Source organism: Mustela nivalis, assembly GCF_964662115.1.
Source record: "Mustela nivalis genome assembly, chromosome: 5".
Lineage (NCBI taxonomy): Eukaryota > Metazoa > Chordata > Mammalia > Carnivora > Mustelidae > Mustela > Mustela nivalis.
The window spans coordinates 118,281,561-118,297,572 of record NC_139024.1 but is presented as its reverse complement, the minus strand read 5'-3'; the positions used below and the strand labels follow the sequence as shown (position 1 = coordinate 118,297,572).

At 48.9% G+C, this 16,012-nt stretch overlaps 2 protein-coding genes across 2 annotated transcripts; one reads left to right on the top strand and one right to left on the bottom strand.

The window, feature by feature from the left end:
- Window positions 1-378: 378 nt before the first annotated feature.
- TAP1 (transporter 1, ATP binding cassette subfamily B member) lies at window positions 379-8,592 on the bottom strand. Its single transcript, XM_082732565.1, has 11 exons — window positions 7,611-8,592; window positions 7,022-7,136; window positions 6,750-6,880; window positions 5,772-5,977; window positions 5,139-5,336; window positions 3,962-4,090; window positions 3,620-3,808; window positions 2,849-3,022; window positions 2,450-2,612; window positions 1,784-1,920; window positions 379-1,003 (listed from the first exon to the last, which is right to left on the bottom strand). Exons 1-11 carry the CDS (start codon window positions 8,206-8,208, stop codon window positions 791-793), a joined length of 2,253 nt encoding a protein of 750 aa, XP_082588691.1. The 5' UTR covers window positions 8,209-8,592; the 3' UTR covers window positions 379-790.
- PSMB9 (proteasome 20S subunit beta 9) lies at window positions 8,004-13,601 on the top strand. Its single transcript, XM_082732659.1, has 6 exons — window positions 8,004-8,834; window positions 10,804-10,871; window positions 11,611-11,742; window positions 12,383-12,512; window positions 12,736-12,877; window positions 13,421-13,601. Exons 1-6 carry the CDS (start codon window positions 8,805-8,807, stop codon window positions 13,546-13,548), a joined length of 630 nt encoding a protein of 209 aa, XP_082588785.1. The 5' UTR covers window positions 8,004-8,804; the 3' UTR covers window positions 13,549-13,601.
- The last annotated feature ends 2,411 nt before the right edge of the window (window positions 13,602-16,012 follow it).

The following is a 16,012-nucleotide window of genomic DNA, read 5'->3' as shown; positions in this document are numbered from 1 at the left end:
TGAGCCGGGTGAGCTCTTCTGGAATGGACCAGGGGCGGGTTAGGTTGGTTAAGTCAGTTTATCGGTAGGCGCGCTTGCACTTCCTCTTCCTCTAGCTACGCTTGATCTCCATTTTCCCCTTCAGAAAGGCCAGAGCTCCGAACTGCAGCTGCTAGTGCTTGGAGGGTGCTGTATCCCACTCTGGCTTGTCCTTGGTGGCGGACATGGGGGCTTGGGAAAGTAGAGGGGGAAATCACAGGAAACAGAAAACTTAAGGGAGAATATGGCCCACTTGGGACTATGAAGCATTGAAGCTCCTGAAGGAGGGAGAGACCAAACTCCGGGAAAATTCACTGCAAGCATTGGTGAGCCATTTGGTGCGCTGAAAACACAAGAAACCACAGTACAAAACCCCGATTTTATTATAAATATCAAAAATCCAGAGTGTGTTTATGGGCCAGCATATGACTTTAGTCTTAGTGGAAAGTAGCTGCTCTCCCCTCTCTATATTTTAAAGTTCTTCTCATTTCCAGGGTTCCACACCAAAACCCTGGCTCTGAACCCGGTTACATTAAGGAGTTATAAGCCCTGTTTTCTTCCAAGAAATCTGTATCATCAAGAGGAGTTTGGAGAGGGGGCAACACTCGTGGCAGAATTTCAGGCATCAGCTAGTGAGTTATTTTCTAGGAAGTCGTGCCTCCTAGAAGCAGCTGCCTACTGTGCAGCTCTGGTAAGCCCCTTGTTCCCAAATTCTCCACTAGAGAGGAGAAAAGAAGGGAGGGAGATGGCACATGCAGGTCAGAGGAGCCTTTCATTTTGGAGCTCCTGACCCACCAGGAGCCTGCATCATGGTCCAGAAGTGTCCCCTCCTTTCCATGAGCTGCTGGTAGGTTCCTGCTTCACAGATGGTGCCTCCATCCAGAAAGAGGATTTGGTCAGCCTGCTCCACCAAGCTGAGACAATGGGTGATGAGAAGCACAGACCGAGAGCGCCGCTGGGGGCTTTTGTACAGGAGCTGCTCCACCTGAAAAAAAGATACAGACTCCGTCAAGTGCCCAGGGAGACATCTGTGTTTCCAGAGCCCGGAAAGCTTTCACCAAGATCACTGCCACCTCTGCCAACAAGTCTAGGAGTCTGCCAAGGAGTCTAGGATTCTCATTCTAAGTGCTTCTTTGTCCAACCTTTGGTTTGTCAAGGACTATTTACATGAGATGGCAACAGTGGGATAAAAGTAAGAGTCCTGAGGTGAAACCCGTAAGAAAAGAGTAAAGGGTATCAAACAGTCTCTCTCTTTACCTATAAACTGGGAATTTTATATTCTGTTTTGAAGAAATTCAACTTAGTGGTAAAAAGCATGAGCACTCGAGTCAGGCGGGCTTGACTCTGGGTCTGTGCTCTGCTACTCCACAGCTCAGTGACATCGAGTGGTCGTTTAACCTCTCTTCACCCCCTTTTTATCATGAGTAGAATGAAGCTAACAATGCCCAGCTCAAAGGCCTTCAAGATGAATGAACAAGTCAGATAATACATGCAGGGGTCCTAATCGCATGTCCATAGTAAAAGAGTAAAAGCTCAACTGACAATAATACTTTTAGGATGGTCTTCTTATGTTTGGCTTCAGAGATTCAGGGTCTATAGACAGTGTCTTTGAATTGGTTCTAAGCATCTTGGGGGGCAGCTACTGGGAACTGAGAATCGCAGGAACTGATCTGGATAACTATGTTAGTATAAATAACATAGGATGAGTGAAGGAAAGGAGACTAACTGGAAAGTTAGACAGTCACTAACAAAATGTCCCTCTCACCCGTAACTGGCTGTCTGCGTCGAGGGCACTGGTAGCATCATCCAGGATGAGTACACGTGGTTTCCGGATCAATGCTCGAGCCAAGGCCACTGCCTGTCGCTGACCCCCTGATAGCTGGTTCCCAGCCTCGCCTATCTCTGCAGAGTCAAGAGGCAAGGTGAAAGCTGGATAACCACACGTGCCTCCCCGTGCTTGCCTGTGTGTGCACGCGGGCGCAGACGTGCACATACACACACCAAGGACTGATGGATGATGCAGCTGGATGGGGAAAGTTCTGGAAAGGCGACCAAGTTCTGAGGATATGAGCATGAAGAAGCCAGAGGAACAAGATCCTACAACTTCAAACTGATGTCAGCGGGTTGGAAGGGACTACAGAATAAAGGATGGACTTAATAAAGGAATAAAGGAAGGGACTACAGAATAAAGATATCGGTAAAGATGTCTGGGTGACGGGCACCTGGGTGGCTCAGTGGGTTAAAGCCTCTGCTTTTGGCTCGGGCCATGATTCCAGGGTCCTGGGATCAGGCTTTCTGCTCTCTGCTCAGCCCTCTCTCTCTGCCTGCCTCTCTGCCTACTTGTGATCTCTGTCAAATAAATAAGTAAATAAATAAATCTTAAAAAAACAAAAAAAAAGATGTCTGGGTGAGGATATAGGCTGAAAGGCACCTGTGTTATAGCCCTCAGGGAGTTCAGAGATGAAACTGTGCGCTCCAGACACCATTGCAGCAGCTCTGATTTCCTCCATAGTTGGCTTCTGGACCAGGCCATAGGCAATATTTTCTTGAAAACTCCTCCCAAATAACTGTGGCTCTTGCCCCACTGCAGCCACCTAGGACAAAATATGATGAAGAGTCAAAGAACAAGGAACACAGGAGTATGGTTATCTAGAGACTCACGACTCAAAATCTTTGTTGAACGTGTATCACAAAATTACACACGCACTCTCCTGACTACACCCCATCTCCACCCAAGATCTGTCACTCCCTGGTCCTCCTTTCAGAACGCTCAGGGTGTTCAGTGACGTCCCCTCCCCATCCCCTCCACCACCGCCATCTTCTTGCTCACTTGTGTGTGCAGGTAGCCATGTTCGTATTGGGGAAGAGGGTTCCCATCCAGCAGCAGCCGTCCCCCGGTGGGCTGGTACAAATTCTGCAGCAAGGCAGCCACTGTGCTCTTCCCGGACCCATTGGGCCCCACCAGAGCTGTCACCTCACCAGGCCGTAGGGTGAATGTCAGCCCCTGGAGGTCAGAGAATCCAAAAAAATGACAGACTAAGGCCTCTAACCTTGAGACTTGAGACTGCCATTGTCTTATTACATAGCATGATGTCTTACGTACATCCTAAGGGGGGTCGGGGGAATGGGGAAATACAGCAACTCCTATCCTCCCACAGGCATAAATTTCTGTTCCTCAGGGATGATAGCTCCCCAAGGAATAGAGACGGAAAATTGGGCAAAAATCAGAGCAGAGACCAAACACCACTATGTCACACACTTGATATCAAATGTCACGAGAAAACAGGAAAAAAAAAATCACATTCTAAATGACAAATGGAAAGAAGAGGAAAAGATAGAAGACTAGAGATATTTTGCTTCAGCAATTCCTTAGGATGTGAGACCCTCCTCCCGGAGAGCCTCTTCTCCCAACCTTCTTACAAATCCAAACCAGTTCTTGAGTTCGGGGCAGCTGTATGGAGCAGACGGGGCTCATCTCTGCCTTTGAGGGGCTAGGAAGGATCTATCTGTACCTCATGCTAAGCGGGCCGAAGACAGAAAGAGAGTTTAGGATGGTAGAGATGAGTGAGGCCCGTGACAGACAAGGATAGGTAGGCTATACCTGCAGCACTGGGACATCTGGACGGTTTGGGTAGGCGAAGGAGACATCCTGAAACTGGACAAGGCCCTCCAAGTTTAAGGAAGTCAACACACCACTGGGAGGACAGCGAGGAATCCGGTCCAGGTATTCAAATATTTTCTCTGAGGAGCCCACAGCCTTCTGTACACTCGGGTAGGTGGAGAGCAGTACCTGCAGGGGAGGTATGAGTATTGCGAAGGGGAGAACACATCGGCTTGCCAGGGCCATGTGATAGGAGAAGGGTAAAGAACAGAAGGAAGGTGACAAAGACGGTGATGGGACCTAAGAAGGAAAAGCACTAGGGAGTAAAAACGGAAGGCTCACCTCAACAGCGGTGGTGAACTGGATCTGGTAGAGAATAAACGTGACAAGGTTCCCGCTGCTTACAGCCCCACTTGTCACCAGATGCCCACCCATGTATAAGATTCCCACCTTCAGCAGCATCCCTGAGATCTGTGGAGAGACCGTGGAGAAAAGGGATTGTGGTTGAAAAATCTCGGGAGGAGGGTGATGCAAAGTATGAGATGCATTAGCAGTTTGGAGATATAAAGTCCCTTTCCCCCGGAGAACAGCAGGAGCCTCCACGGCCAGACAGGGAGCATGCACCATGGGGGCTCCATGGAGTCTTGCTAGGCTACACCACAGAAGTCATCACTGTTCTCCCCATCACCACTATCACCTTGTGTGCAGAACACTTGTTTACTGAGGAGGCTTAGTAAGAGGAAGTAAGGGGGATAGGGGAGTTTAGGGATCTCAGTGCTTTAAATGAAATGTCATCTAATATTCATAGCAAGAACCCTATAAACAAGGTTATGCCATTCCCCCTTTTCTAAATGAAACAGGGGAGCCTAGGTGGCTCAGTCGGTTGAACATCTTGGTTTCGGCTGAGGTCATGATCTCAGAGTCCCAAGTCATTGTCAGGCTCTCTGCTCAACAGGGAGTCCTCTCTCTTTCTCTCTCTCCCCTGCCCATGCTCTCTCCCTCTCAAATAAATAAATCTTTTTTAGAAAATAAAAAATAAAAATGAAATGGGCAAACAGTCTCAAGAGAAAGTAAGTTACTAGCCCACGATCACAGAGCTAGTAAACGGCAGCATCGAGGCAGGAATTCCTGAATGCTGCTCCAGTTCTCTTTCAATGACGGAGCAGATGTCCCTCATCCTTGGCTTCTGCTACTGCCGTGGCTCTCACAGTCCCAACATGACACAGGCCAGCTGCAGAACTTTATGTCTGAGTTCTGCCTGAGAGGCAAAGAAAGGCCCCGGGACTGGAATACATGGCCCCTTCCCTAAAAGGGGGCCGGAAGGATTCTGTGTTTCGTGGTGACAGGAAGCCATCTGGCAGGTCTAAAGAGAGAGAGGCAGTTAGGAACACCGAGCAGGGTAACTGAGCCCCAGATTGCTAGGATGAGAACACCGAACCAACCACTGCCCCCATGGTGGCAGCGTGCGGGAAAGGGAATGGAGTCGAGGCATCTTAGGTACTCATATACAGGTGCTCACACTACTGGTCCAGAGGTTGACTGCATAGGACACAGCCTCCTTCTGATGGAGGGTATTCATATCCTGCAGCTTCTGGCTGTACTTCTGGGCCTCAGCCTCCTCATTGGCAAAGCTCCGGACTGTGGGCATGGCTGATAGCACCTCGATGGCCACCTGGCTGGACTCTGCCAGAGATTTCTGCACCTGGGCTGCCAGCGCCTGTGGAGACACGGACAAGAGATGTCGCATAGGGTTGGCAAACCATCAGGGACATTAGTACCTTAGTTACCTAGTTGGAGATTAAAGGTGAAAAGGGGAAGATGAATGAAGGAAAGACAAAGGGTCACAGTTATACTTCCTACATACCAAAGGGGTACAGAGAAGAGGAAATTATTTAGAAGGGTCACAGGGGATCGAAATCTCAAGACTGGTGATCATGTTTGCAAAGACAGATCATGGGCAGAAGTTAGAAGAGAAGACACAGACAGTATGGAGCTCAGCACTGAGCCATCTGGGAGCATGGGTTACAGGGACAGGGGGTCCCGTGAAAACAGGGAATCAGCGAGGATGCCAGGAAAGAAATCTAAGAGGGATCATTCCACCCAGTCCGAGAAATGAAGGTCTGTGTAGGGTGAGACAGCTCCCTGGACATACCTGGTGCCATTTTCCCAGCTTCTTAGGCAGAAGGAAAAGCAGAGGCAGGGTGACCAGGGTGACCATGGTGAGGGACAATGACCCCCAGAGCATGAGCCCCAAGAGACATAGCCCCCGCACCAGGTACCACAACAGCAAGCTCAGCTTCTCACTCAGAGACTCACTTAGCGTGGAGGTGTCCTCTGTCACCCGAGAAGTGATGGCTCCTGCCAGGCATTGGAGAGAAGAGAGTGAATGAATGAGAGGCTCAGAGTGGTGGAAGGGACTAGCAACCAGCCAGGGGGAGGAGCCAGGGGAAAGGGGGCAGCAACAGGGTGTTCTGAGGAGGCTTAGGAAGAGGAAGTAAGGGGGATAAGGGAGTTTAGGGATCTCGGTGCTGTGGGAATGAGTGTTAGGAAAAACCTGGCCAAAGATTTTCATTGTAACTATAAGGAAATTGATGCCCATGTGAATTTCCATTTCTCTGACAGTTTCTATCCCTTAAAGAGCATGTATAACTGTGCTTCACACAGAGCACAGAGATGAGCTTAAGGTGGTCACATAACATAGCTGGAGAAAAAGAGTGCTGCTAGAAAACAGTCCAGAAAACTCTACTGAGCACTCAGCTGGGAACCAAGAGATGCGTTCTATCCCCAAGCTCACCCCTATCCATATGTGCCCATGCCAGTTTCAGCATTTAGGGTCCGGGCCTCAGCTTCCTTTTCTGCAAAATAGGGAGTTGGACTCCGTGATCTCAAAATTTCCAGGTTTGAAATTCTATAGTTCTTATCTGAGTATACACATAAAGATAAATTTATGGAAATTTAGATGGAAAAGCTAGGTTTTTCTGAAGGTAAAGAATATAATACTCAAAGTATATCAAGAATAAGAAATGACAATGTCTACGTGAGAGAAAAAGAGAAAGATCAAGGTTATAAGTAAAAGAGGATATATAGGGAAAATAAAGAGTATACAGATATAATGAGTTTCATGACACACCCGTTTGGTTCTGTTGGAAAAACTCTGTTTCCTGACGCAGGACAGCCTGAAATACCTCTCCTTGCAAGCGGCTGTGCACACGGCCCATGGTGCTGTTATAGACACCGTCAGCCCCGAATTCCAACACTGCACTGGAGAGAGAGAAGGATCAGGCCCTGTTCCAGGGACAGAGAGAAGTCCCAAAGAAGGGCTCTTTGGACAGCAGCCCCAGCTTCCAGATCCCTCTTTTTCAGGGCCCCCCATTCTCAGGCTTCCATCTTCAGCCCCCAGACCTGGCTATGGTGAGAATGGACATGAGAGTTATGTTCCGTGTGAAAACAGAGGCTGTCCCATCTTGGAGAATCCAGTCGGCGAGGTGACCAGTGAAGAACGGAATGGCCATTTCCCCTGGAGAGGAAGAGGAGGGAGAGGACAGTCACAGTTATCAAGTCTAAGTAGATCAGTTCCAAGCAGAGGGGCCCCGTCCCCATCCCACTCCTTTGAACCATCACCGATATCCTGGAGGGCCCGGGCAGAAAGAGGACACTGAGAACCCAGCCCTGCACCCGCACCGTGGAACTCACAACCCTGAGCCCCACCGGACCTTCAGAAGTTTCATAGGGAGACCAGAGGTCATAGGGTGTGCTGCCCAGAAGAATAGACTTGCCCAGGGTGGCTAGTGAAGCAACGCCTAAAGCAGCATCGTAGTCCAGGGCTCTTTCCTTGACACCTAAGCGAAGTTTTCTCACCACCACAGCTCGGTCACCTTCCCCCTGATCCACATCCCAGAACCCACACTAACCGATCTCACTGACCATTATTACTGTGATTCTTGCCCAGGCCCCTAGTGCCCGTCCCTCTCTGCCCCTGCGTTCCTCTTACCGAGACAGGAGAGAACGAACAGGACCAGCAGGAGCGGGAGGCGTCGTATCTCTGAACCCAGGCAGCCTAGAAGCCGGCGCACCGCGTCTCCTGAACCCCCGTGACTTTTCGGTTCCCAAAGTCCGCCGAGCTTATGCCACATGGCGGCTGCGGGTACTGCTGCCAAGTAGGTGAGGGCGAAAGCATCCAGGCGACTTCCCCAGTGCAGGAGCCGAGAGCCGTCGGAAGCCCTGGGAACGCTCCATGAGCTCAGCTCTCGGAACAAGGCAAGTCCCGGCAGGGCCAAACCCAGCGCCGCCGCCAATGGCTGCAGAGCTGCCAGCCATCCCCGGACTCCTGCACTTTTCCTGCCGGAACAGACCGTTGCCCCGAGAACAGCACGGGCCCCCAGCCACAGCACAGCCCAGCGGCTCAGGCCCACCACCCAGACCCGGAGCAGGGGCAGCGCGGCGGGGACCAGCGCCGAGCCTATTCTGGGGAGCGCCGCCCGGAGCAGCACCCAGTCGGCGAGAAGCAGCAGCGTTACCCCCAGCCACGCCAGGGAAGCTCGGGACGAGCAGAGGCAGCCGCAGGGGCTGCGGGACCCCGAGCTGGCCATGGGCGCGTGGGTGCTGCCGGAGGTCGCACCCCCGGCCTGGGACTCCCCGCTGTCCGCACGGGTCCGCACACTCGGGTGCTGTACCCGAGAGGGCGCTGAGACCCGGGGCGGGGAAAGGAGGGCAGGGCGGATGGAGGCGGGGATCCCGGAAAGTCCCAGGACCGGCTGGTTCTGGAGGCGCTCCTTGAAGCGGGCGGTTTCTCGGAAAGGGAAAACGAAAGCGGCGGCAGCTCAGTAAGTCCGCCCCGCGCAGGAGGTGGCCCGCCCAGACTATTTTGGGAGAAGGCGTGGAAATCAGATATGAGGTTTTAGGGAGCGGACTTGTGGCTCCACCTTCTCAATCGGGCACACTAATCCTTCCTTGCTATCTCTGCTTCATTTGGCGAATTCCACTTGCCAGGACGTTTTTACCCCAGCCTCTTTCGTCACCTGTCTCCGGGCAGATCTGTTCCAAGTAGGTTAGCGCCGGGCGCGAGGCCTCACAGAGCGGACCCGGGCGCCCCCTGGCGGGCGTGGGGAAGGCGCGGGGCTGGAGGCGTGCGCTGCCTGCCGTCCCACGTCGGAGAGCAGTGCCCCAGGCTGCAAGCGGCACCGAGATGTTGCGCGGCGGCCAAGTCCGCACTGGGGTAAGGAGTCTGTGCGGGAGGTTTAGGAGAGAGGTGGAGGCAGTGGAGCGACGGGGGGGACGCTGGAAACTCCGAGCAGTGTTTGTGGAGACTAAAAGAGTGAGGAGGTAGTTTGTAGCAGCCAATGTTTGTAGAGATGCCCTGAGATGAAGACGGGGCACCTCTATTCCGAAGGGGGTCTTATAGGAGTCCACCAAGGGACTGGGCCCGGGAGGCGAGTGGAGAAGGGGGTGCATTGGCTCTTAGCTGAAAACGTCAAGGGGAAGCTGCTCTAAAGTGCTTTCGCTTTCAACTCCGAACTGGAGAGAGGGACTGCTTAAATCAGGGGAGGGGGCTGGAGAAGGTGCAGAATGATGAAGAAATGGTGCCCTGGGTGAAGTAGGACAGCTCTGGGGCGAAGGGAATATGGGCACTGATTGAGAAGGGACAGCTCATCACACAGACCTTTGATAAATTGGCCGCGCTGGGTAACTCATAGCCGCAGCTCTGATAATGGGGGTTCCTTGTGAGAGGGTGGTGGCCTTCCCCAGCCTGATCCAAGAAGGCTCCCATTTGGCTCAGGAGCTGCTATGTGCAGCTCCCTATGTCCTTCTTGTTCATTCCCACCTGCCTGCCCAGGCTGGGCAACAGGCTGCCCACAGCCCATGGCCGGCTGGCTTCTGTTCCTAAACTATGCCACCACTCTTGGCTTGGGGGCAGCTTTGTTTTGGAGGAATAACCTCTAGAATGGGGCTGCCCTTTTTCAGTGGCCCTCAGTTCATGGTAGATCAGTATGTCAGACAGCACGCTCTGGGCAATGGCCCTGGGGTCTGGACTTTCAGAGTGATGAGAATGCATTAAAACCATTTGTAAGGTAGAAAATCTGATGAGCAGTGGAAAATGGGAAGCAGAAGTCACAACAACAGGAGAGTTAAACCCGGGTTTTAGTCCCAGTCTGTTATTAATTATGGGTAACCTTGACAAGTCATTCGCCTCCTCCATGATTCAGTTTCCGTATTTGAACCAAGGACCTTTAAGTCTCTTTCCAACTCAACAGGAGTAGAAAACGTGTAGCTTTATCCCTTTCACATTCCTTAATTCTTTTCCTTGATTTCCTTTCTTGACCTGAAAAAGTGAGCTCAAACTCCCCAGGCAAATCCTCTCCTGGTACAGATCTCTTCCTCTGGCTGCTGAGGTACCTATTGAACTCTCGATCAGAACTCCTTAAATGAGGGCTTCCTGGGTGTCTCATTTGGTTAAGCAACCCACTCTTGATCTCAGCTCAGGTCTTGATCTCAGGGTCCTGCATTCAAGTCCCACGCTGGGCTCCACACCCAGTGTGGAGCCTACTTTTAAAAAAGAAAAAATAAATAAATCCTTAAATGAAGCCTTTATTTTAAACCATCTCGTGTGTTCCTGGCTGTTTCCCTCCTCACATGGTCCTGCAAACCACCGCGCCCCTTGATATTTCTGCTGTTTAATAAACTGGCTAAGGGGTGTGGGGTGGAGAATTAGGGGCCAAAGAAAGACGTGAGGTTGTTTCCCCAAGTCACAGTAACCTGCTCTGTGTTGGGTCTATACACATCTGCACACACTAGGAGCACATGTAGCAGAGGTCATTCACTAATAGGGTTGCTTCTTCCGCCAGTGCTTGGAAGCACCCCCTTGAGCCAAACGTCTGCCTCTGTGAACCTCATCCCCACCTCTCTCTTTATAGTGGAAAGGATTCAACCTAGGAAGGCTGCAGCCCAGGGATAGGATTCTTTCTCTGTTGTGCCAGGAGCAGGCTGTGACATTCCCCTGCAGCTGGGAGAGGAGACAGAGAAGGTGGAGGGATAGAGGGGATATCCTGTACTGGGAGTTGGCTCTGGCCTAAACTGCTATATGATCTTGAGCTAGTCACCTCACCTGTCTGGGGATGTTTCCTCATCTGTAGCATGAGGGAATCAAGTCTTGTCCTGCTCTGACATTCCATCCTCTTTGTCTGCAGACAACCATCATGGCAGTGGAGTTTGACGGAGGTGTTGTGGTGGGTTCTGATTCCCGAGTGTCTGCAGGGTAAGTACCAGTCAAGGTGAATGCTCCTGGAAGGAAGCCAATGGCCCTAAATACAGATTTTTCTTGCCCATTCATGAAGAGACTGGTAAAGTGGAGCTTTGCAGAAATGGAGTTAACCTTCAGAAATGCCCCTCTAATGAGATACTGGGCAAGTGCTTCGGTCCCTGAATTCATGAAAGAGAATCTGGGGTCTGAATGCTTGTGGCCTGTCCCGGCAGAAATAGTTATAAAAGAATAGGATATGAGAAAGAGGTAAGACACAAAGATTTCAGGGGCCCTCCTTCCATCTATATTTAGAGATAGAAAAGGTGCTTCTGCCAAGCAGATATTCTGGTTTCTCATCCAGCACATGTTGAACTAATTTTGTCTCCTCCATCCTGACCAGTCTCCCCATATGCAAAATGAATATATGGGATTAGGTCAATATTACTTAATGTCCCATAGAACACATAACTTCCTCAAGATGGGTACAACAAAGAAAAATTGCTTAAAAACATGATTCTTAATTTACTATTTTTTGTTTTACTATAAAATCTAAGCTGGAAATAAGTCTAATTTTGATGACTTGCCGTGTTTCATTTATTCGAGATGATTTTTTTCTTCCTGTTTTAATCCAAGTATTAAATTTCATGGACTCCAGGGCTGTTCTCTTGTCAGATAAATTTGAGAAACACTGGATGATTAACCTCCAAAATTCTGGCATTGCTAATGTTGGTGACTGTTGACCCATTCACCACAGAGAGGCGGTGGTAAACCGAGTGTTTGACAAGCTGTCCCCGCTGCACCAACACATCTTCTGTGCACTCTCTGGCTCAGCTGCTGATGCCCAAGCCATGGTTGACATGGCCGCCTACCAACTGGAACTCCACGGGTATGAAGCTCTGGGGTCCTCAGTCCACATTCACCAGAGTTCTCCCCACCCTTGAAGCCCGAGACAGTGTCCCATTCCAGGAGCGCTGCAATGAAAAATGAAAAATTCTTGTTTGCGCTCCTGTTTTTATTAGCTTTGAACTGGAGCTTGACGCTCCAATGTAGTTTCTGCCTCTGTAAACTGGAGATAATTAACAGCACCTACCCTACCTCACCTGACAGTTATTTTGAGAATCAAATGATATATGTGAAAAGGGCTTGAACACTGTAAATCTCTGTCCCACTATAAATAACAAGAAAGAAAATGATGATGTGACCCACCATATATCAGTAAGTTACCCAGTGGGAAACCAAGGTCGTTGGTGCAGAAGTAAATCTTATCTGCTTTTACCCACATGGGCAGGGCCCTTGCAGCAAAGTGTTATATAATTGGGGGATGGGTAAGGAAAAGATGGGGAAATGTTGAATCTTCTTACCAGTGGGTGCTGTGAGACTAGTCCCCCTGGAGTTTGAACTATTGCAACCACAGGTTTCAGGTTTCACACGTCACTTGGCAGGCATGATGGCAATGGCACAGGAGGGTGGCCCTTCAGGAAGTTATATTGACCCCTATTACTAACACTTACTAACACTCCCTTTAGGATGGAACTGGAAGAACCTCCTCTTGTTCTCGCTGCTGCCAACGTGGTGAGGAATATCAGTTATAAGTATCGGGAGGACCTGTCTGCACATCTCATAGTAGCTGGCTGGGACCGACGGGACGGGGGCCAGGTGCATGTCTTCCAATGTACCCCCTCTTCCCTATGGGGGGAGACAGAGTTTACATCCTTCCAGCAGTGGGTTCCCAGGACACCGCCTCTAAAAACAGTATAATCTTGCCAATGGGAGTAGGAGATGGGGGGCTTCACTACAGAACACGGAGACACCCTGCCTGTCTCAGTGGCAAGGAGAGGATTGGTGCTTCCATAGTCTGACCTGAGGATGCCCCCGCCAGGTGTATGGAACCCTGGGAGGAATGCTGACTCGGCAGCCCTTCACCATCGGCGGCTCTGGGAGCACCTATATCTATGGTTATGTGGATGCAGCGTATAAACCAGGCATGTCGGCTGAGGAGTGCAGGAGCTTCACCACGAACGGTAACTGACTGCGTGGAAGGGTACCTGGGAGGGTTTTTAAACCTGGAGAAGAAGGAGAGGGTGAGGAACACAATGAGGAATACACGGGCAACCATTTAACTTAATGTCTAAACTGGAACTCCTTTGAGAGGGAAAGGGAACAGGACAATGCTAGATGAGATGGGACTCCAGAACCCAGGGCAGACACCAAGAGTGTTTGGAGAACCCCAAATCAAAGTATACAGTTACTGTAAGAATCAGGGGTGTGCTGGAGCTGGCTGTTAAACATGAAACATTCAAGAACTCATGAGCTGCTTGTTTAACTATTTGCAACTTGAAATCCATCCTGGTGGGAGTTTTGAGACCATGGATAATGGGAGATATTACATTTAAAGGCTTTTTTTTCCCTAAGTTATTTACCAGAACACTGCTTGGTATGTGTCCCTAGGAGATGGGTTTTGAGGTCTGAGAATGGTAGTAAGCACATGAGCAGGAGAGTACGAATGTAAAGAATCCTGAAGCTAAGTCATTCTCTCTTCCCCTCTCCACCCTGAAACTCTGCAGCTATCGCTCTGGCCATGAACCGGGATGGCTCTAGTGGGGGTGTCATCTACCTGGTCACTATTACAGCTGCTGGTGTGGACCATCAAGTAATCTTGGGTGATGAGCTGCCGAAATTCTATGACGAGTGAATCTTCCTCAGACCTCCCTTCGTCATTTTGTAATAAACTCTTTCAGACCAGAACCTGGTATGGTCAATGGAAAATGGGTGCTCAGGGAGATGAAGCTTAGGTGACTGGGGTGAGGTGAGGGGAGGGGGCTCCTTCCCTCCCAGATATCAGATACCTTTTCCCTACGTGTTCATTCACATTAGAGGTCAATACGTGATGAGTGCGTAAAATTTCAGGATTTGTGAGTTTTGAAGAATAATAACAACGAAAACATTGGGCAAGGCATTAGTTACATGCTTATAAGCTTTCTCTTTTATAACCCAAACAAAAAACCTTTATACATTAGACTACTATGTCTATTTACAGACAGATGGAGGCTTAGAAAAAGTAAGTTCCTTAATCAAAATCATAGCAAATTCAAAAACTGAAAAATGGGATTTAGCTTTTTTTTTTTTCACCATATGCCCTTCCTCTCCCACATAACACATAAAATTTTCCGTTCTTTCAATCTTCGTATATCAAGTCCTCCTTGAAATCTGCGATATTAGCCCAATACAGCAGATGACACTTAGGAAGTTAATAACAGATACCTGAGTAACTATTTAGCTAAACAGGCTAACTTCTGGTCCAGGCTTTGCCTTGTGCTTCCCAAGTGATGGGACAAATTATTCCCCTTTTACGAGTCCTCATTTCCTCTTTGTCAAATGAAGGCATTGATTTCCAAGGTGGTTTACAGCTTGAATATTCAATGTCATTTTGCTCATAAGTAAGCAGCTAAGAGGTATATTTAAACAGAAATCATAATGGGCTCCCCAGGAAGCTTTTGTCTGCTTTTCCTTCTGGATCTCAGGCTTAACATAAAAATTCAAAGTACCCTAAAACAATCCTATGCCCTTGGGAGCCTGTGGCTTTTTTTTTGGGGGGGGGGGGTCTAAAATTATAGAGACTTGAGTTCTTTCTAGTCATGATATTTAATTTATTCTGAAGTTTAAAATAATAGTTTAAGGGGCTCCCAGGTGGCTTGGTGACTTCCGCTCAGGTCATGATCTCAGGGTCCTAGGATTGAGCCCCACGTTGGGCTGCCTACTCAGCGGGGAATCTGTTTCTCTGTCTCCCTCTGTCTACCACTCTTCCTACTTGTGCTCTCTTTGTCTCTCTCAAATAAATAAATAATTAAAATCTTTTTTTAAAATAAAATAATAGTTTAAGAGCCAATCTCCCCACGGATCACAACTAGAAAAACTCTTCTGGAAAGCAGACAAAAAGCAAGTTCTGAAGGACTCTGGAAAATAGACAAAATCATGTGGGCAATGAGGAGAGCCAGAGCTTGGAGAGGCAATGCTCCCCATGGGTGATTTTTCAATTTTTCCCCCTCTTTCATCTTCCAGCTTTGCCCCGAGAAGTCAGGTACAGGTACAGCTTCAGGTACAAAGCTGTAGTGCCCTAAATTGCCAAGAGAAAAACTATAGTTGGTTCTGGCCAGAGGAATGGAGGAACTAGAGAAAGGGGGCCCCTGGGGACAGGAAAGTGAAAGGGGTTTCCCACATGAGGGAACTGGAAAAAGGGATTCCTTAATTCTAGGTTGGAACTCTCATGAGTACCCCGTGACCCCTGAGCCACACATACATGCGGCACACCCCAAACAGCCCAGCACAGACTTTGGGAGCCGAACTAAGATTTAAGCCTTTATTTAAAGTCAGAACTCTGTCTTTTTCCTTATTGACTGAAGAATCGTGTCCTTGTGTCCCTCATCCCAAAAAGCGCTTATAGCAGCTCACAGAAGCAGATACGATTTAATGAGAAGAAGAAGAAACTGGGGCAAAGAGAAAATAAAGCTAAGAAATAAGTAAAGCCAAGGGATCAAACTAAAATACAAAATGAATCTCTAAAAAAAAAATGGAGTGCGGGAGCTGTCTTACACTGGCCAAAAAGAGCAGACTGTAAAATATTCAGGAATTTTGAAAAGCAGTTGTTGACCGTGGGTAGCTTCATATCAGCCTGGATAAAGCATTTATTCTACAGAAACCAGGAACCTTATAGGTCAGAATTTGGGGTTTTTTTTTCCTCTGAGAGGCACCCCATGATACAGGACATGTATTTATCACCCAGCTATGGATGGGTAAAAAACAACTGGCTCTGAGCTACAGGTAGTGAAAGCAAAGAAAAAAAGGAAATTAGGTATGAAGTTCAAAAGATTCATTTAGGGACGCCTGTGTGGCTCAGTTGGTTAAGCGTCTGCCTTGGGCTCAGGTCATGATCCCAGGGTCCTGGGATCCAGTCCTGTGTTGGGCTCCTTGCTAAGCAAGAAGCCGCTTCTCCTCTCTCTCCTTGTGTGCGCGCTCGCTCTCTCTCTACGGAAAATAAATAAATAAAATCTTTTTAAAAATAAATTAAATCATTTAAAAATTTTTTTCAATTTTTAAAAATAAATCAAAATCATTTAAAAAGCTACAGCATAGAGAATATAGTCAATGGCATTGTAATA

Bases quoted from the DNA above. Each gene is read 5' to 3' on its own strand.
- TAP1 (XM_082732565.1), bottom strand. From the start codon at position 8,208: ATGGCCAGCTCGGGGTCCCGCAGCCCCTGCGGCTGCCTCTGCTCGTCC. The intron at 5,978-6,749 runs GTGTGTCATGAA...AATGCCTGGCAG, and splicing joins TTTCCAACAGAACCAAACGG to GAGCCATCACTTCTCGGGTG. The intron at 1,004-1,783 runs GTGAGAGGGACA...TCTTTTTTTCAG, and splicing joins ACGCAGACAGCCAGTTACGG to GTGGAGCAGCTCCTGTACAA.
- PSMB9 (XM_082732659.1), top strand. From the start codon at position 8,805: ATGTTGCGCGGCGGCCAAGTCCGCACTGGG. The intron at 8,835-10,803 runs GTAAGGAGTCTG...CTTTGTCTGCAG, and splicing joins GCGGCCAAGTCCGCACTGGG to ACAACCATCATGGCAGTGGA. The intron at 12,513-12,735 runs GTGCATGTCTTC...TGCCCCCGCCAG, and splicing joins ACCGACGGGACGGGGGCCAG to GTGTATGGAACCCTGGGAGG.